Consider the following 22,874-nt stretch of genomic DNA (forward strand, 5'->3'; position numbering starts at 1 on the left):
GCTGAGGCAGAAACAGCTGTGGGAAAGGGAGCCAGTCCTGCAGGGCTGCAGAGAAGCCTTCAGATTGTTGGAGCCCGTGGAAATCTTCCTATAGTCAGGAAGTCGTGAAACTTTACAAATCAATATATTATCTATGAATACATATTTATATAATTGATTATAGATTTAATTTTAGTAACCTAGCTAATTTTCTGTTTGTTTTGTTTTGGTTTGGTTTGGTTGCCTTTGAGACTCCCACTCTGTGGAATTGCTCTAGGGAGAGAACCACAGAGCTGAACTGGAAGCAGACAGCTTTCAGTCTCATCACCTGGCTGTGGTCAGCTATTCCTTCAGCCCCAGCAACACAAACTTGAGTCTAGCTGAAGACCGGTGTGGTAAAATAGACAGTATTTCTCTCCTTGGTTGCTCTGCAACCAGCAGCAGCAGGTTTCTTGTTGCTAGATCACCCTGACACTTTGCAAAGGAATGTGGAAGCACTGGACCTTGTGACAGAGGAATTTACAGGTTGCTTGATTTGCCAGGAGAGTTTTCCAGAATCTGACAAAAACGCTCATGAACACCCCATTATCATTTTTTTAAATAATTTGGGAAATGGGTGCGTGTCTGCATGAACACACTACATATATATCCTGTAAGTGAGAGCTGCTATCACTGCCCTTTAGCACATTTGGCTGCAGAAGGTTAGCAGCAATTGCAGTCTTTGTGCTACTAGAGCATAAAGACCCTAAGGGAAATGGGAGCCTGTTTGGTGGATGCTGTTAACACACACAGCAGAAATCTCCATTGAAAACTATCTCAGCTTTATAAGCTTTATAAGAAGGGATATATCCGGTCTTGGAAACCATAGTACCAAATGGGAGGAGTACTGACCCTTGATGGATGGGACCAGGTGAGTCTGAATAGTTGGTACAGCATCAGGCGCAGAATGCCAGAGCTGGGAATGTTATTCTTGTTCTCCTGTGTACTGAACATATAGGTGTGTTATAATGAGGCTGAACTACTGACTCAGATAGAACACAAAATTTTTAGAATATAAGAGAAATTGACCAGGTATTATATAGTATTTTTTTTCCCCATGAAAATGACTGTGTCCCACAATAGGAAAGTGGGGGGGAAAGAGTTAATTTCATTGAAATACTGACAACGTGTTTAAAATTTATCCAACAGTTGGCCAATAATTTCATTTCATAGAATGATAGAATCGTAGTATCACAGGGTTAGAAAGGACCTATAAGATCATCTAGTCCAACCGTTCTCCCTTTACCATACCTACAGAAATACTCCTAAACCATATCACCTAGCTCCCTATCCAGATGCTTCTTGAACACTGCCAGTGATTTAAACTACTACTGTTTAGTTTGCTTTGTAGGAACACAGCCTTTGAGAGCCCAGGGCTGCTGCTACCTCACTATCCAGCAGCACACACAATTACCATCTTTTTTTCCTGAAGTATTTGCTGCCTCCTCTTCATAGGTAAAGTAGCAATCACTCGGGACATGCCATAGAAAAAAAACGACCCTCTGCTGATAAAGTCTTACTCATAATTTATTATTATTGTTGTTACTGTTACTCCATGATAGCTAGATGAAAAATGTGTTGAGTACGAGGAGAAAGAGAACACAGTTAAGAGTTTAATTTCGAAGAACCAGAAAGACGGGAAGCTTGCAGGGGTATCTGAAGCTCATTCCTACAATCTCAGTCTGTAAATCTTTTACATGTGAGTCGGCTGAATGTTAATCTTTGCAAAGATTAAGAATAAAGGTAGTGACCTGAGGCCAAGGTGGAGGGCACAGTGATTAATGTCTCTCCATAACTAATTTCATTCAGGAATTTCAGAGTGCCACATTTTAAATATACTTGAATCTGTATATACTCCTGCTCCTGAATATTTTCTTGGGAATAGAAAATGATATATGACAAAGGAAGTCATTTGTATAAAATATTGATTATTATAACAATACATTATAATTTTATCATCATATTATAAATAAATTGCTATTGATTTAAAAGATATTTTGAAATAAATTTGTATCCCTTTGTTCCTGATTCCCAACCATTGGATCTGAATGAACTGATGTGAATTGCCTGGCCCAAGCAGATCCTCTGGGAAAGTAGGTCATTGGAGTTGGTCAAGGCAACATATTTCCAGTTCATAGGAGAAGTTAATATCAAAACTTACTTTTGTTTTGAATCAGAGTGAAACTAGAATAAAAGCAAAAATTGTTGCAGGTTAAGAAGTTGGAGAGAGGGCTCATCTTTCTAAGCCATGAGGTATCTCCAAAATTAAATTGTCCAGGTGAGGACAGCGTTGGCTGCTGCTGGAAATGTAGCCTGGCTACCTAAGCAAATTTCTGTGTTGCAGTTATTGGTACTGCAAGATCTAGTGTGGGCACCTTCTTTTGCGTAATAGCTGATGTCTAAATCCACCTCTTAGCTTTGTTGCAATGACTTGTTGGAGGGGTCTGGCCTAGCACCGAAGTACATCTGTTAGGCCATTGACCCTGCTCCAGAGGCCTGTTTTCTCCTGTCTGAGCTGGAGGGAACTGGGAGCCCAAAATTCATCACTTGGACTGAGCGTCATCTTCAGAATGTTTCCAGGCTTTGGATGGAGGGTGTCCAATTAAAGAGCACATTTCAAACATCCTGGCTGTGCTTAGATAGCTTTTCTAACATATAGCCATTTATGAGGTGAATCAATATGTCTTCTGTCCTCCCGCCATCATAATGAACTCCTGGGGCATTGCAAATACCCCTCAGTGTGGCACTATAATTGATGAACAGATTTGTTATTTCTTAGGTGCCCACTGTATACTCAGAACTCCTGCTGGCTTCAAAGGATGACACAGATAGGCTGTAAGTGAACAATTGCTGAAGATGTGAAATGCATGCCTAGGGAAAGAGAAACACTTAAAATACCTTAAGATCTTTAGTGCAGGCTCAAAATGACTTTTAACAACAAAGTATTAGCATTTTTCTGTGTTTTTCATGTATCCTCCTAGGTGTAATTAAGAAGAATTCCGATTCTTTCCAGAAAAACAGCATGGCCCTGCAATCTTAATTTACAGCTTGTTTGAACTTGAAATAAGTAATTATTTCAGAAGAAGGGAGAAGGGATCGTTGCTACCCAAAATTCATCATTAGTATTCCCTGATCTTTCAGTCTGTTAGAGTTCAGTACCAATTCAAATTCAAATGATGCAAATTGGAAGAGCCTTAAAATATGGTTTGATGTAACTCTGGACCTGATTTCTGTATTTGGGCTATTTTAGTAGAAAATACTAATGGTTAAGCAATTGCTGATTAGTAGTTTTCTCTTCTGATTACATCAATAAGCACACTGCCGGATTCAGAGGGAGATTTATGGTGAGTTTTTACATCTGGATTTTGATCTTTAATCACTGAAATCTGTTTTCTTAGAAGTACATATTTCCAATGAAATACATGATTTTCTTCTTTATTGCTTAAATAACATGGATACAAATGTTCTCTCGTTGTATGACTCTTGTATCCCACAAGAAATGGTTTTCTTGGAAGGAAAAACATTCAGAGCATGGCACAGGAAGCCTCCTGATGCCTACCTCATAGCACATTTTGCTGATTGCTCCCAGATTTAGTGAAATAGTAAACTGCAAACACTTTGTTTATCTAAGGTAAGGTAAAACTTGGAGTTAAAAGTTGGTAATTCCACCATCTCCACCAAGCCAAGCCTCTATGGTGCTTACTTGTGTTGACAGAGACACCAGTGCGAATTTGAATAAGAAATATATTCAGTGCTCCAGGACTGCACAAGGTAATTTTACTGAAAGTCTAGTTTGTGTGGGGAGATGGGAGTACTTGTCTGCTTTGTTCTGCATTGAGATTTCACAGAGATTTTTTTGAGAGACTCTAGATTACCAAGAATCCCTGAGTAAATATGTCTGCATTTATTGTCCAAAATTAGTGAAAGATTAGGAAGTAAAAGCCTGATCAAGATAAACCCAGCTTTGATCTAGCTATGAAAGAATTATTCTCAGGACATATAAACTAAGTGACTGCCACAGTTTTACTGGTGACAACCTAGTCACAGGAAGGCAAAGGATGACTGAAAGTTGAAGGAAGGAATGAAAATAAGAGGACTGAAGATTAGCTAACATGTATGCCTGTCAATGAGAACATTTTGGATGTGCTCATCTAGCAGTTTTATAAACACTGTAATGAAAAGTAAATAAGATTATTGACAGAGAAGGATATACTTCCAAATTCAGAAATAATACAAAGTCCAAACTTTACACAGAACTATCTGTAATATAAAGTTTCTTTTTTTTCACATGATTTTGGATGTGAATGTTTATGAAAAACACACACCATTCTGGAGATTTAGGTATTAGTTTTAAGTCTGGGGCCAAGGCAAGAGAAGATCTAATAAAGAATTCAAAAAACCTGCACTGAGAAAATGGTTTGAATGTAGAGAGCACGCAGGTAATATAATGATACATGAAAACCGATCAATGAAGTGCCTCCTGGGAAAGTCAATCGGTGAAAAAAGCCACCAACATTTCTTTTCCCACAGGTGGGAAAACATGGTGAAGAACAGGAATTATCAGTTCAGATGAATCACTCCACCAAGGCATCTTAGTGACACTGATTGGTTAAAACTTCCTATATACTATATATTCCTATATATTTTTTACAGAATATCTTGATCCTATTTGTGTTTCACCAGAATAAACATAGTACTCTTCTTTGCAGTAATTTATCCTCTGCTCTTCCAAGGAAGTGCAAGTTGAATGTATTTCTGAGGATAAATCAAACATAACAGCCAGTGATTTTGGCTGATTAAATTCTTTCCTCGAGAATATCACAAACTGATCAGTCATCTCAGACAAAAGTCAGCATGGTTGATGACATTACTCTGCCATCAACACGCAGACAGCATCAATTGCAGAAAGTATAATTATACCACTTCTAGTTAGCTGTCATCTCTTGAAATAATTAAACAACAAAAACCTGTTAAGCTAGCAAACAACTGATGAAATGATTTAAATATTTTCCCCTCTCATATTGCTGCTTCTCAACACACATCGTTATGGCTCAATATTATAGACTCAAATTTTCGTTGATGGAAGACCACATAAAGTAGATTTTGCTGTCATAAAGAAAAGCTCCCTGCAAACAAGACCACATTTTACAATCCACAGCGCCATGCTAGGCAGACTTATTTTCCTGCTTATTTTGCCCTCTGAGAGATGAAACATGAAGTCTTTCAAATGAGAAAGCCCTTTCCTGGGAGTCGTATCATGCCATTAATTTTGAAGTAAAATTTGTCTTCCAAACTGATTAAAGATTGAAGATTAAAAGCATGCTTAATCAGGTGGCACCTGAATTTTTATAGCTCAGATTATCTTTGTAAAAAATTGTGAACTACTTTCACAAACATATTTTGAAATTCATTGCCAAACTTGTGACGTGTAATTTAGGAGGGTATTATTAGCAATTAGATGAGGAGGCTTAAAAATTCATATTTACAGCAGCACATTGATACAGGAGAACTGTATCCCTTTGAGTGGGGAGAAGCCTGAAAAGTCTGTATAAAAACTCCAGCAGAGCATTAGACCACACAAGACAGCAAAGCCACTCTGATATACAGAGACTTTCCCTGGCTTTGGGAGTGCCTATTCTGGTAAAAGCACTTGCCCAAGAAGACCCACTCCATGTTAAAGAGTCTCATGCACACAACAGTCTTAGACTGGTGCATCGTCAACTACATGGCCATCATTCAACAAGAATAAACATGGGCGTCATATTTTCTGGTGGTTCCTTCATAAAGAGGACCGTACTGAGCTTGAAAGATTGGTCTTAAACAAGTAAATAGTGTATGATGTGGAAGTTGCATGTCAGGTTTCTCAGGCAGGTTTCCAGAGTGGATTCCAGTATATAGAATTGCTCTCACCTGGTTAATGTCATGCTGCAGCCAGGAAATATTCTCAGCAGAACTAATATAGCAGAGGCACAGTATTGAAGTGATGAAGCTAATTTGCTTCCAGTTCTGAAGCGCACTTGTCTGCTGCTCGTTCAGAGGTGAAGAGAAACATTATTGAGTTGTTTGAACCTCAGCTAAGCTCTTAGGGTGTTCTTTATGTATGAGAGACCATTATTTAGACCCGTTCTTACTTTAAAATCATTTATATTATTCATTTGTATTTTACATTTTTACAAGCAGATATGGATGTAGTTTACATATAAACTGCATTTCAGAAATGCTACTTTGTGTCACTTTATTAGAACTGGGGCAGTGATTCTGATGGGAATCCTGGAACCCACAGGAATAGAGCCAATTTGGGATGTGTATAGCAGAGGGGTTCAGAACTATTTGTCATCATTATAAGAGAGGACTCAGTTTCATAAGGAATTGCTGAAGAACATAAACTGATTCAAGGAACTAGTCTGTGAGTACAGGTCACCTTGCAAAATCATGGCAATAATGTCCTTCAAGGCGCAATGGGTTTCTACTCAAGACTAAAAGGAGTGATACACTGAACTTACAGTAAATAGTGTTTCAATAGGTTTTAGTCTTAAAGTAAAAAGGTTTCAAGTCACTGAGCTTTGCTTCTTTTTATTTATTTGCTTTTACAGAGTAAGGAATCTGGAAATCTACACAGTGTATATCACATTCTGTCCATTCAGAGGTACAGCCTGAGTATACGTACAAAATGTCTTTTCTTCTCTCACCACATGACAAAAACAGATGCCATTTGGTTTCTATGAACTGCTTCTCCAAAAGTTGTCAGCAATCTCTTCCAAACAGCTATCACTTTCCCAGCAGTTCTGTAATTTTGGAGCAAAAATGCAAGGAAAATTGGAAGGAGAACAGTGCTTTGTAGGTATTTTTTAACTGCTACTCTTTAGCAAATCATGCCGAGATCATAGGAATACATTATCCAAATTATTTCAGAAACTTCCATCCTCTGACTGGAGATAAAGCCACGTGTTGTCCAGAGTGCTGAACATCATAATGTTAGAACTCTGTGGAAATATTTTCCCCTCATTGCTCTGCATGCTGGTTTACATCCTTTTCCACACAGATATCATTGTCCCTGATAGCATTCTGCTAAGCTTAGAAGATAGATAATGATCCTTAGAAGACAGTTTAAAAAAAGACCAATGGGAAAATTAAAAACAAACAAAAAACCAAAGAAGTTTGACATGCAACATATCACATTTCCATAAGGATTTGTGAAATGTGAGTGTTTCTAGGGCATTTAGTTTGTTGGAGCAGTTGCCTGCCATCATGTTGGGTGTTTACTTGGAAAAGAGAGCACTTCAGCATGCGATTTCATCCCACCAACCCACCTAAGTGCTAAATCTTAGATGTACTATTACATTTCCCCAACATCTGGTGCTTTCATTCCTTTGAATTGTTTTTTGTTTTTGTTTTTGTTTTCTTAAATAGAATGGAATCTTGATTGAGGCCCAGCACATTCATATCATCATTTCTCCCCACCACTGATTTGATGGGAGGTCCTCCATGGTGGGAGACATCTATGACTGCCCTCTCAATTCTGCCACTGATCCTTAACTAATAATACATGACATAATACTGATTGTTTTCACTTTCCTGCTTTCACCTTTCTAACAGGGAGAAAGAGAGGGAGGAGAGTTACTTCCCCCTCAAATGTACTTTCTGGGGATGTGAACTAAACGTTCAATCCCAAAAGCTGTTATGCTTTTGAGGAAAATTAATGACATGTAAAAATGGGAAGCAGCTAGGCAAAATTTCCTGAGATTTTTGATAGTTCTGCTGAACATGCAAGATCTTGGGAAATTAGTTCTCATGATTTAATTTCCAAACTTTCCATTTAGTAAACATAAAGTCTCAGTGGCATCTTTCAAATTGATATTGGGTTTGTACTAAAGATAGGTAGTTTTTCTCCAGCAAAAATAGAAACACCTTGATCCCAGACATTAGTGAATAAATAGACAATTGGTAGAGATGTGCTAAATTTTGTTTACATGAACTCTGAAAACCCAGCCAAAAGTAGTCATTACTTTCTGCAGTACTTTCTGCAGAGTGTCCCAAGTCTCTTGCAGCCATTCTTGATTTCATAAAGCCTTTTTTTTTTCCTTTTCTTTTTTTTTTTTTTTTTTTTTTTGTTCGATACATATCTGTCCCAGCAGAATAATACATATCTGTCCTAGCATAGAAATATTAACGTTTGTGCTTGCAGTGCACTTGCCTAGGGCTTTTTATAATCAGTGAGGAGAAACAGCCATCTCTAGAGTGCAACTAACCTCAGTCTGGTACAAGCAGCTCTGTTAACCAGTCTGAGAGTACTTATATCTCACTGCAAACTGTGAAAAAATTAGATTACTGTAACTAGTATTGACAGGTTCATGTAAAATTAGAAGTGAATTCCACCACAGTGCTGACTCAGACCTCTTCTAGAGCTTTCTTCTTTGCCCATTAAATTTCTCAGAATATGGTAACTTCAGAATTAAAGCTCTCAATTCCTTGTATTAAAATGTTTATTTTGTTGATGGTGCCTCTTGATTTTATCAAGTATCATCTTGATGATTATAAATAATTTTTTGAAAGCATAAATCACACAAGATCTTTTCTTAGAAGTTGCTTTTCTAATGTTACTTTGCCTTGTTTTTCTTCTGCTTCCCTTTGGCCCATACTTTATTTCACTTTACAGCTGTTGTAAAGCTATATAGCATTCCTCTTACAACAATTAGTTATGTAGTGATATAACAGATACTTTATTTCTAGATTAGATGTGCTGCTGAAAAATGTTGCTTATCATCTCGTTCTATAGAGGTATCCTGCTAATCCCAGATGGTCAACATTTGATAATAAAATACTGATCTTTTTCCTGATTCCTATCCCTGCATTTCCAAGGATGCTGACCTAGTGAATCCTGTACTAAAATTTTGTTTGGTTTTGAAGATGTACCTGGAGTGTTCCTCTTAGTTTTGTAGAGTACTGTTGCCATTATATATGAAATGTCCAAAGACAGAAGTAAGATGGAGAGTGGCAGTGTACAGCTTACAAGGCTGTTCACAAGATATAGTTGATTGACTTGGCTCAGCAGCTAAGCACCACCCCAGCTGTTCGCTCTACCACCCACAGAAAAGAATAGGAGGAGCAAAAGTGAGAAAATACATACATGGAGATAGCTTAGTAAGCAAAGGAAAGGGAAGAAAGAACAGAAAATACAAGTAATGCAAAGGCAATTTCTGTCCACCTCCCACAAGCAGACCAGTCCCCAGCTAGATAATGCAATACCTCAATATCTCAGAGCTTTCCCCAGTTTTTTATTCCTCAGCATGACAACCTCTAACAGGGAATGTCCTTTGTGTTGTGTCCCTTCCCAACTTCTTCCACATCTCCAGCCTACACTATGAGGGGGTAGAGTGGGAAGAGCTAGAAAGTCTTGACACTCTATGAGTACTTCTCAGTTATAACACTGTTATGCTAACACCACTGTTTTAGTCACAGATCCAAAACACATCACCATACAGACTGCTAGGAAGAAAAATCCAACCCAGTCAGAGCCAGTGCAATCTACACCCCTTATTCCATATCACCTGCATTGACTCCTACGCCATCCAGTAAATATTTGTTAACAACCACTCTCTTTCCTGCCCTCCTTTGATATATATGTAAATATCATTCTGCCTAACAGCCACGACTTTAAGCTTTTCTTAATATGTGCACTGACTTTATTCAGTCCATGACTTGGGCGTATCTTTTGATACTTATAGCCAAATAATTTTTTCAACTCACTTGGTAGAGAAGACTTACAAGCTGACTACGTGTTCTCCGGAATCCCACAACGCCTTGAAAAGTTTGGGTTTCTTTTTTGTTAGTTAGTGCATGTATGGTTATTATGTTATTGATCATATCTGTTGAGATGTGAAAATGCCAATTTTTCCATATGATTTTCCCCCAAACTCTTTGTTATGTGTATCCTCTGACCTCACATCATTTTACAGCAAAACCAGCTTTCAGAAAAATTTGAGTTACCTTTTTCCCTTTTACAAACACTTCATCTACTGCATTGCCTCACACAACGTGTCGTTACGAATGAAGATGAAATAGTGGTCCTCAGCTAAGCTGCAAATACAGCTAACTTGGACAAAGCTTCAGCATAAAAGTATCAGACTTACAGGACTCTGCAAAGCGTAGAACAATAAACTGCAAAAGTCAAATTGGTTACTGAGAAAACACAAGGAAATTTTCCACAGCTCTCTCAAGACATATCAGATGTAAATAAGGCATACCAAGAAGGGTGGGGAGTGAAGGATCAGCACTGGCACAGACTGTACAGTGGCTGGTGTGATGAAAAATATTCTTTCTCTCCCCAGAGTTCACCTTTTTACTTTTTTTTTCTTTTCATTGCTGCTAACAATAATATCTCAGATCACATTAAAACCTCTTTCTTCACCCCACACACAGATGTATGCTTAAGGTCTTTTTAATCAGCTTTCAACGTCCTTATTTGTTTCTGGATCCTGGCAACAAGGAAAGTTTTGTACACTTGTAAGTACTCTTCAATAACAACTTTATTTTTTTTACCAGTTCACCCAAATGTAATTTTCCCTTGAGCATTTCTTCTGTGCTTGATAGTGAATTGCTCTTAGTTTCTCTAAAAAGTGTACTAAGCTGAAATGAAATGCATATATTTGATGTTTTATGCTAAGTTAGTTGTCCCATAAAAGAAGAAAATTTTACATGGAATATTTTAGCCAAATTTCATTTCCATGTATGCCTGACCAATTTTCTAGGAACTTGTAAACCTCCACAGTTTTTCAAATGTATGCCACTTCAGAATGTATTCAAATATATTCCAAAATAGTTCTCAGATTACTGCATGAATTCTCACCAATAAATTATGGGTGAATTTTATCTGGAACTGTTGACTTAAATATATATCTGAAGTCTAAATGTTCAGCTCTCTCACCAGCACCAAACTCACAGTGCATTCCTTTTTCCATATCAAAATTAATTTCATAAGAGAATTGACTGTCATTTACTCTTGCAGATACTCAAGCAAAAAATGTATGGAATACTCCAGCACTGTCTGCAGTTTGCCTTCCCTTCTTTTTCCTAAATCCCTTTCCATTGTTTTCTTCTTCTGACATTTTTGCAGACTTTTTCCATGTTATCTACAACTGAAATATATCGCAAGCTACCCTAATTTATTCTCCCATCTTTATCTTGTTCCTATATGGTTGTTCTCAGACACAAATGATTTTTCCCCCAAATCTCAAACAATTCATTTTAAATTTCTGGATATTTTAACCTTTTGTGACCATAGTTTCCCTCTATGCCCACCATCTTTGAACTTTTTAAACTAGGATAGTTTACAACTATGTATTTAGAACAGAGCCTTTCAAAAACCACTAATCCTCCAGAACTTCTTTATCCCTTACACCATCTTCTCAGGATGTTTCAGTTCCAGTTCTTTGAGTTGTGCCAAGTCTATTTTCTAATTTTTCCTTCTGTGAATTAGCAAAGGCTGTTCTTTCATGATCATCTTCAACTTCAAATTATTTTCCATCTTTGGGTTTTCAGTTTCTTTATGCCAGGTTTGAAATACCGCTTCCTAAGGAAAAAAAAAAGACGTATCTTCAGAAACTAAAACTTTGTCCCCAACACTAGTAATCTCAGCACTTGTGTTGTCTGTATCCTGATACAGTGGATCCATATAATCAAAAGTTATATGGATAACAAAAATCTATCTTATTAAATGGCTCTTTCATGTTTCAGAGGGTAGCTCAAAGATTCCTTCATGGCTCCACTACCAATCTTCTACTTCACTTTAGATCTTGAGCTTGAAACAGTGTGTTTTTCCCCTTTTGATTCTCACCCACGGACAGTGTGTGCAAACCTCTTTCCTATATTTTCTTCTGTATTTGATACTATTCTGCTGTATAACAAAGACTGCACTATGTTTCTTTTATCGAAAATGGGAAAATCAAACAATAGGTTGTATTCATTTTTTATTGTTTTGAAAATTCTACCATTCTCAACATTCTTCAAAGTTTTACGTTTTATCCTATTTTTTCCCAAATAGAAGGAGAAAAGAAAACAAACAATTGCGTGCCTCTTTACAGACAAGAGAGAGGGAACATATTGTTCTCTTGTATTTCAAATTCTGAAAAGATAGAATCAATAGAAAGATTAAGGCTGAAATGTGCATCTGGGGCTCATACAGTCCGAACATTTTTTCAAAGCAAAACCAAGTTCAAAGTGAGGTCAGGATGTTTAGGACCGTATCTTCTCAAGTTCTCAAAACCTCCAAACATGGAGATGAATATTCTTAATTCTGTCCAGCAAAATTACCTTACATAAGTTTTCACATCATGACACAATTGCTGGTGAACACATATTATATATATATATATATATATATATATATAATACATATATATATATATATAAGATGTTTTGATTTCCCAAAGAAGCCAGCACTGACTCTGAGAACACCTGAAAAGTTGGGTTATGTAGTTGCCTAAGACCTGTTCCAATTACATGAGGAAGGGCACAGGGAGAAAGTCATGAGGAGAGAGGCAGCTAGCCTTGGTTTATGATGAACACTTATCTTATCAACCTACTGTTAATAAAGTCACTAAGACCATCAAGAGCAGGATTTAATTTTAACTTGTTTTACTGGTCCACTTTAGCAATGGCTAAAGGTGATAGTTTGGAAAAATATTAATCAGAGTTAGCTATTTAAAGTCAGACCTATCTTTTCAGCAGTTTCTTCAGGAAAGTTCAGCGCCAGCCATCAGCCATGAAGATTCTTAAATACCTCCTGGTCTATCGAAGGTTCTTGCTCATTGTTCTCACCCCACTCCTTTTACTTCCACTCCCGCTTATCATCAAAACCAAAGTAAGTGACCTGCTATGAGAGGTAATTATTTTGCACTGTATTTAAATCTTCAGGTACTCAAATCTTCTTAGAATTATTCCACTGTGTTTGCATTGTGGACTTTTTGTTTTGTTTTGTTTTGTTTTGTTTTGTTTTGTTTTGTTTTGTTTTGTTTTGTATGTGTGTTTCTTTGGTCAGCTCAGAGTGTTTTCATAGAAATACGTGGAAGGCAACAGGTTTAATCTAAGACTCCATACTGATTGTATGAAGTTCTGAATTATTTTTTCTTCTTGTTTAGGAAATACTTTTCATATTTAACATCACCTTGACTCCCTTGACAGTCCTGTCCATTATGTTTTGGCCACTTTTAAATAGCTATGTATGTTTGACAGTGGAGTTGAATTGACAGATGCAATTACCTTTTCATTTGATTATATATTTTGTTAAGTTCATCATATATTGTGTTTTACGATAGCAAATGGCTGGAATGAAAGATCTGAGAAAATCTCTCTGATTTTTGTATTAGATGCTGTCCTCACATTATTGATATTGATGACAAAATCTAATTGATTCAGCAGAGACAAAATGTGACCTATTTTTGACTGCAAGAGGTTTAAATGTTGCATTCTGCATGCAACTTTAATAGTCAGAGGAGACTCCAGAATTACCTCTATGGTTAATTGGGCTTGAAGGAAAAGAAGGAAAAAGTAGCTGTCTTTCTGCTCTTTCATAAGTGGTGGAATTTAAGTGATTTTACTGTCTCAAGACATTCTTTAAAACTGGTTACAGACAGTTTCATACCTTAGCAAGATTACCAATAGCAGGAATGTACTCTGAATCCAACTCCTGTAAGTCATACCAGTTTCAGGTCCAGGTGATCTCTCAGCTGACATAGACAGACTTCTTGCAATTGTGATGTTTTTTTGGTTTTTTTTTTGTTTGTTTGTTTGTTTGTTTTGTTTTGTTTTTGTTTTTGTTTTTCCCTGGGTGAACCTGTTCTTACTGGTGCTTTTTGTATTCTAGGAAGCAGAATGTGCATACACGCTGTTTGTAGTTGCCATCTTTTGGCTCACGGAAGCTTTGCCTCTGGCTGTTTCAGCATTGCTCCCTGCCTTTATGTTCCCATTGTTTGGTATAATGGGGTCCAAGGAGGTAACCTTTTTCTTTTTCCCTGTCATACTAAACATTTCAGTGTCAAAATGTTTCAAGAAAGATCCTGATGGGTTAATCCATGGATTTGATAAGTGCCAGTCTCAGTAGGCCTACCTCAAGCTCACAGACTTTGTCCTCAGGACTTGTTCATCTTTGTTTTTAATATTTTTTTCTAGACTGTTATTCAGTACTTGGATGCCAGTCAGTAAAAAAATGCTAGGTAGAAGTAAAATATCTTTAATGCTACAGAAGTGATAGGACACAATAAAGACTCCATGTTCAAAATGCTGAGTATCAATCTCCATATCAAAGAGATGGTACCACAGATGATAATATTGTACATTTCTATGTTAAAAAATTGTTCTTTTATCTGTTGGATTGGCAGCATTTCACTGGCTGGATTGTGTGTTAGGTATAACTGATAGTCTTAGGATGTTATAGCACAAGCCTCGCTTTTCATTATGCATCTTAACCTACCATTATTTAGATTAAATGAAATTAAGAGCTTTAATGAAACCTAACAGTTTCATTTAAACCAACTATTCTTTTTCCATATTCATTTAAATATATGTCTGTACTGAAACGGTAATACCAAATACTAATATGAGGTCATCATTTAATTTACAAAAACAGTTTTTGTTTTTGAATTTCAGGTGGCATCTGCTTATTTTAAAGACTTTCATCTACTGCTGATGGGAGTGATTTGCTTGGCAACATCAATAGAAAAATGGAATTTCCACAAAAGAGTGGCTTTAAAAATGGTGATGTTGGTGGGTGTCAACCCTGCATGGTAAGTCCTAAGCAGAAGGACAATCATTCTTGTCAAAAGCAATGAATTCCAGAAATAATTGCATATTGCTCATTCTGCAGTAGTAATCCAGCCATTCTTTTCTACTGAAACAACACAGATATTTGAAATGATATGATTGATTTGTAGGTGACACCTTTATTATTTCACTGAAATACTAATTACAACACTGAAAGCTCCCTATAGTGACTTTGTTCATTATAAGGATCTTTCTGAACAAAAACCTGATGAGTCTGTGATTAATATAAGGGTTCTGTATCTTAATGATGGTTCGTACACCTGATGCCTACAACCAAATATCTGAGCTGTGTTTCTTATGTATCCATATTTAAGTACTGTTTGCACAATTCTGGAAGCTTCACAAATACACAGAAATAATTCAAGAAGTGAAAATAAAACATCATGAAAGTCAAGGTGGCAAATGAAAAACACACCCAATGCAATGTCTCTATGGGGTTTCTGTTGTTATTGTTTTGTTGGGGGTATTTTTGTTGTTGTTTTTGTTTTGTCTACCTGTGAAGAAAATATCAATGGGATAGGAACATTCCTCTGGATGAGGTGATGATGGAAATGAAATTATGCACTCTACTGACTTGCTGTCAGCATATATGTATGTAAGTGAAAACTTTTCTTGCTTTACAAGCACTCAGGAAAGCTTTAGGCACCCCGACTCATCTGACAGCACATCAGTGAGGCTTTGGAGAAGATCTGTAGAGCAAAGTTGGCTTCCCACAACAAACAATGCTTATGACTCCTTGTCAGGAAACAGACAGTGATGAGAAGTAAAAAGTCAGAAAAGTAGAAAGCAGGGTTTAAAACATGAAGTGCCTCTTGAGTGATATAATGACACTTCTTAGAAATGCTGGATTCTTTCTATTCCATCATAACTTTGTCTCTCCTAATTTTAACTATAACATGTACTTTGATTTTTCCCACATCTCTTGACAGCTAGTAGCTTTGTGTTTTGTTTTGTTTTGTTTGTTTGTTTTTAAATTATTTTTATATTCTTATTCAGCTGTATGACATTAACTCTATTCTTCAGCTAGGCAGGCTTAATTACTACACACTCTCTTCTTGATCAGTTCTGAATTCCCATATTTTGGTTCAAATCTTGAAAAGGAGAACACAAGTAGATGGTGTGCTGAGCACTGATGATGATCGTGCTGTGGACCCTGAAATCTGTGTCCAGCTGCTGAGGAAACCTGCAGCAGTTCCAATTTGTAGTCCTGAGAAAGCATCATCCTTCGTATCTCAGGTTTCCTAATTATGATAAAGATTATGATAAGGTGTTTTCTAAAGGAGAGGATCCTCCTGTCTCTTGGCATCTGTTGCTTGTTAGTAGTGTGCCCTGGCAAAGAGCTGCATGCTGTTCTTGTTGCACTGCCACAGGCAAGAACTCCCACACAGCCTGTGCTCACTAAAGTATCCAGACCAGGAAGGAGATGTAGGAGGCTTCTGTAGCAGAGGATATGGAGAATGCAGTATTGGGTGTAGGGCAGCAGCAGTCCCAAAAGGCTTCCCATCATGTGAGCTGTGCTAAATGGTCGGCAGACTAATAAGCCATACACTTCTGCAACCTGTGGAAACCAGAACTAGAACAGTGGTTGTGCATTATACAGCAGAGCTGAGCATCAGTGAAGTTATTATCCAAGGTTTTGTGCAGAATATCTTTTATAAACTCTCAGCAAGAATAATTTAGAGAAAAAAAAAAAAAAAGTGTGGGTTAACAGGTTAAGATATATTTTGTTATTTTTAAAGCTGTTTTAGTGTGCACCACACTCAACAAAATGACCACTTGACCATCAATCCATCAGATGTTGGAAATTTATGATGTTTTGAAAACATTTCTTCAAAGCCAGATGTTAGCAAATGCTTTGTTCATTTTTGTTTCAAAATGTCTTTCAAGTTGTGCTAAAATCATGTTTTTCTACAAAGTAAACATTCATACCCACTGTACTTATCCTGACCAGTGTTTTTTACACAGATGTTTCTCCTGAAAACAAAATTCTTACCCAGCTTTAACCCGAGGGCGTAACTGAAAGCTGAATAAAGTTAGCAGGATTCACACTATCACTGACAGTTTGTTAATTAGGCCCACCAGTCGCAGATCTGCAGCTCATTTCATCATTAAGCAACTAAAAGTGCATAGAGAAAAGGCAGGTTGTAAAGGTACTGAACTTTTTGTGCCCCTGTTGAGGAACAAACAAGTTCAATAACTGAAATGGAGAGCTATGAGATGCATTTTGAAAACTGTTTTTATGTAATAATGCATTGCTTACATTACTTTTGTGCAGAATCCTGTGCAGCCTTTGGGAAGCTTTTTGGTCTAGTAAGGATGTGTGCCCCGGTGGCGCAGTGGTTAAAAACACCGCCTTGCAACACTGGGGCCCGGAGTTCGAATCCCCCTGTGGCGCAAGTGGTAGAAGTGCCGCTCTGCTACACAGAGGCTCGAATCCCGGGGGCTGGACTTGATGATCTCTAAGGTCCCTTCCAACCCGCACGAAACTATGAAACTATGAAAGGATCTTTGCAAACTGCACAGAGTTCTCAGAGAATACTGTGACGCCACAGTCCCCTGCTACTAGTTGCTGTCTTAGTGTGGTGATTTGTGGCAGAATTCTAATGATGCTGCCAACACTTTGGGATGGAAAGTCAGGAGAAATACTCTCATTTACATCTCCAAGAGATGCACTAAAAATGACAATGTGCTCTGTATTTCTGTATTAATTTCTGGTCTGTATCAACCTAACTTCACCAGATATGACTACGAATATCTGGTGCAGTTCTTATTTTGAAGTTAATTTAGCATAAGCTGATCCAAGACAAGACTGGGACTTAAAATGACCTTTGCTTCCTCTTTTAATATAACATTTACTGAAGCACAAATAATCCCTATAGCTGTCTTGGGACTGGATTAAGAACTAAGCACCAGCTACTAAATTGTTAATACTTATCCCTGCAGTATCTGTATTGGTATCCAGAGGGTGGAACCTAAGGGATAAGCCTAGAGTTCTGAGCTAGCCTCTACACTACAGCACTAATAGTGCTGGTATAGCCATTTTAACTTTCATTTGAGCTTGTGATATGCATGGTGCTCTTTCTTCAGAGATTATTTGCTCTTTCTTCAGAGATTATTTGTACACAGCATCATTCTGTGAATAAACATTACTGCTTCCATTTCCATTTATAAATGTATTTGACTCATATTACTAAATATATTTCAGAGAAAACATGTATTTGATCAAAATCATTCTAATTCATCAATTTCCACAGCAGTCAATTACAAGATGTTTATCGTTTCCTAAACTCAAGCTTTCTGTTGAAAAAGATTTCCTTTTACAGTAAAGAGATGTTGCTGTAACAGTAACAGACTCTTCTCTCCTCTTCCAGGCTTACTCTGGGCTTCATGGTTAGCTGCGGTTTCTTGTCAATGTGGCTCAGCAACACTTCGGCTGCTGCCATGGTGATGCCAATTGTGGAGGCTGTAGCTCAGCAGATCACCCGAGCTGAAGCAGAAGCTGACATGCTGGAGATGTCCTGCTCCAATGGCTCCACCAACCTGGCACTGGAACTAGACGGTAGACATGCAGGGCAGGTTGTTTGCCCACTCTCACTCTGCAGCGTGCTAAGACATCTTTTAACATGAAGTTGAACGGCTAGGGAAGTAATAGCATCGTTATGCATTTTGTTGAGAGATGTCTCTTTGACTGCTTTGTATGAGCCTTCTCCCATTCACCAACCTGAATTCAAACTGACCAAGTGCAGAATACAGCAGGAGAAGTGGAGACAAGAGGGTGGTTTGCCCAGACTAGTAAAACTAAGTCTGGTAAGACATATGACTACAGAACATAAATGCACTGGAGGTTAAGTGTTTGCAAGAGAAAAGAGCATTTTCAGCTCTAGGGCAATGTTTGAAGAACAAATAAATCTAAACTACACAGATGAATTTTAATTTAGGAGATTCCTCATCATTAGAAGATTGAGACTCTGCAGTAACAAGAGTCATGTAGAAACTGTTTTGCACTTCAGATTTATTCATGTGATGATAAAAAGTTGCATGGAAAGAGACATGCTGATGGAGATGTTCCACTTTGGTACCCTTAAGCACTTATTTGTTTTTCCTGTCAATGTCTTACAGAAAATATAGGACAAAGTGAAAACAGTGACTGGAAAGAGAAGAGAAAACAAGTGAATGGGTAGGTTATTCATTTCCTAAATTCTCTTTTAAGAATTCTTCTAAGTACATTGATCAGACTGAAAGTAATGCCTCCTATTTATTTCCATGGAAACTACAACAGATACAAAGAGCACAGTAACACTGTTTGATAGAGCAAATTTTCAACTACTAAGAACTGTTTTTCAGTGTAGTCACTATTATTAGTATTTTCACCATGGATGAACAAAAGCCTGTATGCCAACATCAGCCTCTCATGTTGCAAGCTGACATAATGAAATAGGAGGTATTACTTTCAAGTAAGCCATCATAGAATATCTGTTTATTACAATTAATACCTTTGCTTTCCCAGGTATGACAACGATATGGGGAGCACTGTTTGTACAATTGAAAAGGAAAATGAAAAAGAAAAGGAACAGGTACTTAAATTGTTTATTTTAATTATTTATTTATTTATTTTTATGCTGCCAATATGTGCAAATTGGCTTTAACCCAAATCTCATTCCATCTTACATAGCGCTGCTATTGATTAAGTTAGTTTCATGTGAGCAAGATATATACGTGTAGTTACCCATATACGTTCAGTTGCTTATTTATTTATTTTGTTGGTGATTTTGTGCTGTGGATGTATTTTACGTAATTACAGTAAAGAGACTCTATATATCACTTGCTATATATAAAAGAAGTATAAAGTATATATAAATGAAGTTCCTGCATAAAAGAGTGAGACAGATCAGGCAAAAGACTTCAGGATTTGACTCTCCTTTCTGTCTCTTTGCATGAATAATTGTAGTAGAGTACTGTAGTAATAGCAAACCAAACCACATAGCATATGGCTATATTACCAGGAAATAATCACACTGTTCTGGGACATCTTTGAGTCCTATTTTTGTGCTTGATTATTATTATTATATTCTTACTAAGCAGAACCTACCACCTGCTGAAACAGGGAGAAAAAGCAGAGAGGACAAAAACAGTGGGATTTTCAAAGTGATGTGCTTATGTATTGCTTATTCTGCTACCATTGGAGGGTTGACAACAATCACAGGAACATCGACTAATTTGATTTTTGCTGAGCACTTCAATACGTAAGAGACTACATTAAATTATTTGTATTCTTCTTAATCCAGAATTTCAACTATTCTTTCCTGAGCTCTCACATGGCTCCCCTAAAATGCATTAGAAACTTTACCCTTTGATTTCACAGCACTTTATTCTATTACTTTCTTTTCATTATTTTTTGTTAAAGAGATTGCATGGTTGTATTTAACTTACCCTGGGAAAGCCTGTAAATGATCATCCAATATAGGCACAGAAAAGATGGCCATTCTTTGCTTGAGTGGTACTCTGATCTTTGAATAGCTGTATGCAAAAAAGATGAAGGCATTACCTTAACATGAGTATGAGAGACACTAACTAGGAAAGTTATTCATTTCTAAGTGGAGCAGGAGCTCAGTTCATGTCCTCTTGGCAAAACATATTAGGAGACTTTCAGGAGGCCATGCTCGGTGCATTGCTGAAATGAGGAATTTAGGTCAGTCAGTCAAAGAAAAAGGAAATGATTTCAAACCAATCAGAAACTGGGTATTCAATTGGACGCCTTGGTTTTAGATCACTATTTTTTTAACATTCCTTTTCTCAGTAAAACTTGGCAGATGCTTTGAAAAAACAGTAGGTCTTATTTGACTGCTTTATTTATTTTTAATTATTCCACTACTTATTGTCAGAAGAATTCCAACTCTAACATAGGGGAAAAAAGAAGGAAACAACAATCTTGTTATTAACCTCTGCCCGTTTTTTGTATTAAGGACAGTGAGACATTGAAAGACAAGGCACCGACAGGTTTTCTTCCAATCTGTGTTCTGTGAATGGATTAAATTTGGCTTCAGCGAACTTCTAAAGAGATCTGAAGTATGGTCTGTAAATCTGTCTGTGCTATGAGAAGCTTTGGTGCAGATAGCAACAAGAGAAACAATACGGAAATTGCCTGTTGGGGGAGAGGGGGAGAGGCAAATAAAAAGGTCAGACTGTGGCATTATAAGTCTTCAGACTTAAACTTTTAAACATACAGTCATTTCTGGTTCAAGCTGGCTTCGTACTCACCAGCCCAGCAGAATCCAGAATTGATTACTAGGGTTAAGAACTGTTCATGCTCATTTGCCCTGAGTTTTAGGGAACTTGACACAAACTGTCTTGCAGCTGTAATTTTTCCAGTTTGTCTTAACTGTTAACAACCTCTCCAAGAAAAAAATAAGCAGATTGTTGTTCTCTGACTGGGTCTTCATAATCTGCTAGGAATATAGGGTGTACATGGAGCACTGTGTGTAATCCAGTGTCATACCCCCCAGCTTTTTGTTTAATCTTTACACAACCACTGAGCCTAATCCTTAACTGAAGCTGTATCTACCATCTCACTGTGCAAATATTTTTTTCTATTTAACTGTCTTGCACCTCTCTCGTATGAGGTCTCAATTGTATTTATGTCCTGAATGAAGTGGGAATTGACCCATTAGTGTGACTTGCACACATTTGCAGTCCATTTTTATGCATCATAAGCATTATAAGGACAATAATTCATAAGCATCGTAAGGAGCATCATAAGGAAGACAATTTAGCAAGAGAGCTGTACACACCAAGGATAGCAATGAAGCCATGTTCCACAGGTCAGAAGCACACAGTGGCAATGTTGATGTCACCTCTCACTCATGTCACGGCTTTTGGGTGGATGTGCTTTTTTGAATAAGTATTTTCAAGGATGAAGTACAGGTAGAGTAAAATTTCATCAAAAATCTTTGATGAACAACTTGAGAGCTCAATGAGAATGGCAGTCACTGCCATCAAACCAGCTCAGTTCCGTAGTTTCACAAAAACAGGATCACGTATCTCACTGGTTTTATGGTTTTGTTGCTCTCTTTTGTATATGTTTTAACAACAAACATTAAAAATTAAAATATGATTTGTTATTTATGTAAATTAACTACAGAATATATATATTATGAAGGCTGCTCTGTATGATGTCAGCCCAGGACATCAGAGGTGGATGTTGGTGGTAGTTTCTACAGCAGTAGAAACTGAACCTTTTCACCGATATCCCATTACATGTTGTTGCTGTGTGACAGATGGCAGCAAAGGGGTAATTTGACAAAATGGTGTCTCACATGGAAGTGCACGTGAAGCAGAAGTGTGTCATTAAGCTCCTCCATGCAGAAAATATGGTACCCACTGATATTCACTGACACTTGCTGGTGGAGGCCAAACAGTAGCTGTGAGCGCAGTGAGGCGGTAGGTGGTGAATTTCAGCAGTGATGACAGCAACAGTGGGTTGCCTCCTTTGGTTCAGAATTTTACAAGTGCATCATGCAGATTTTTGTTCATGGTTAGTGAAAATACTCAGCTGATGTTGATGGCTGCTGAAAAAAGAGCGTTCTATGGCTGAGGATTTTCTCCATTAGTGTTATTATATTCTTTGTATCTGTTGCAGTTCTTTAATTGCGTACACAGAGACACAAAAAATTGACTATGATACTGAGAAGATGCCCATTAAACAGTTAAGCATTTGCCTGCTCATCACCTCCATAAGACTCCCAGACGCTTTTATTTGCCAGGGGAATGAGATAGATTGGACCTCATTGCTTTCTGAACAGATCTTTGGTTGTGCTTTGTCCCTTTTTCTGACTCCATATTTTAATGCTGTTTATTATTTTATCATTTTCCCTACTGGTGCTTTTCCTCTGGAGTTGTTCATGTTGCTCAAGTCTGTCAGTTATCCCATAGCAGCAGTTTTACCTCTCTTGTCTTGCTGTACAGACTTTCTCAAAGCTCTTTTACATGACCAAGATGTTTCTCCTGAGCTACAGGTAAAGGTGTGCAGCTGGACCATGTGA

At 37.4% G+C, this 22,874-nt stretch overlaps 1 protein-coding gene across 7 annotated transcripts in view; it reads left to right on the top strand.

The window, feature by feature from the left end:
* Nucleotides 1–12,741: 12,741 nt before the first annotated feature.
* Nucleotides 12,742–22,874, top strand: part of SLC13A1 (solute carrier family 13 member 1) — a 28,333-nt gene continuing 18,200 nt past the window's right edge. For 4 of the 7 annotated variants that reach the window (XM_015852992.3, XM_085523728.1, XM_085523703.1 and 1 more), the window contains exons 1-7: nucleotides 12,746–12,877; nucleotides 13,880–14,008; nucleotides 14,662–14,798; nucleotides 18,207–18,394; nucleotides 18,955–19,012; nucleotides 19,343–19,409; nucleotides 19,915–20,078. In XM_015852992.3, coding sequence (XP_015708478.2) covers nucleotides 12,779–12,877; nucleotides 13,880–14,008; nucleotides 14,662–14,798; nucleotides 18,207–18,394; nucleotides 18,955–19,012; nucleotides 19,343–19,409; nucleotides 19,915–20,078 — 842 coding nt within the window. In that variant the 5' untranslated portion in view covers nucleotides 12,746–12,778. Of the gene's footprint in view, nucleotides 12,878–13,879; nucleotides 14,009–14,661; nucleotides 14,799–18,206; nucleotides 18,395–18,954; nucleotides 19,013–19,342; nucleotides 19,410–19,914; nucleotides 20,079–22,874 lie in introns of those variants that run through there. The other 3 variants (XM_015853002.3, XM_085523818.1, XM_085523761.1) reach the window with 3 other exon arrangements.

This window comes from Coturnix japonica, chromosome 1 (genome assembly GCF_054131305.1).
Source record: "Coturnix japonica strain WE chromosome 1, WE-NBRP24, whole genome shotgun sequence".
Classification (NCBI taxonomy): domain Eukaryota; kingdom Metazoa; phylum Chordata; class Aves; order Galliformes; family Phasianidae; genus Coturnix; species Coturnix japonica.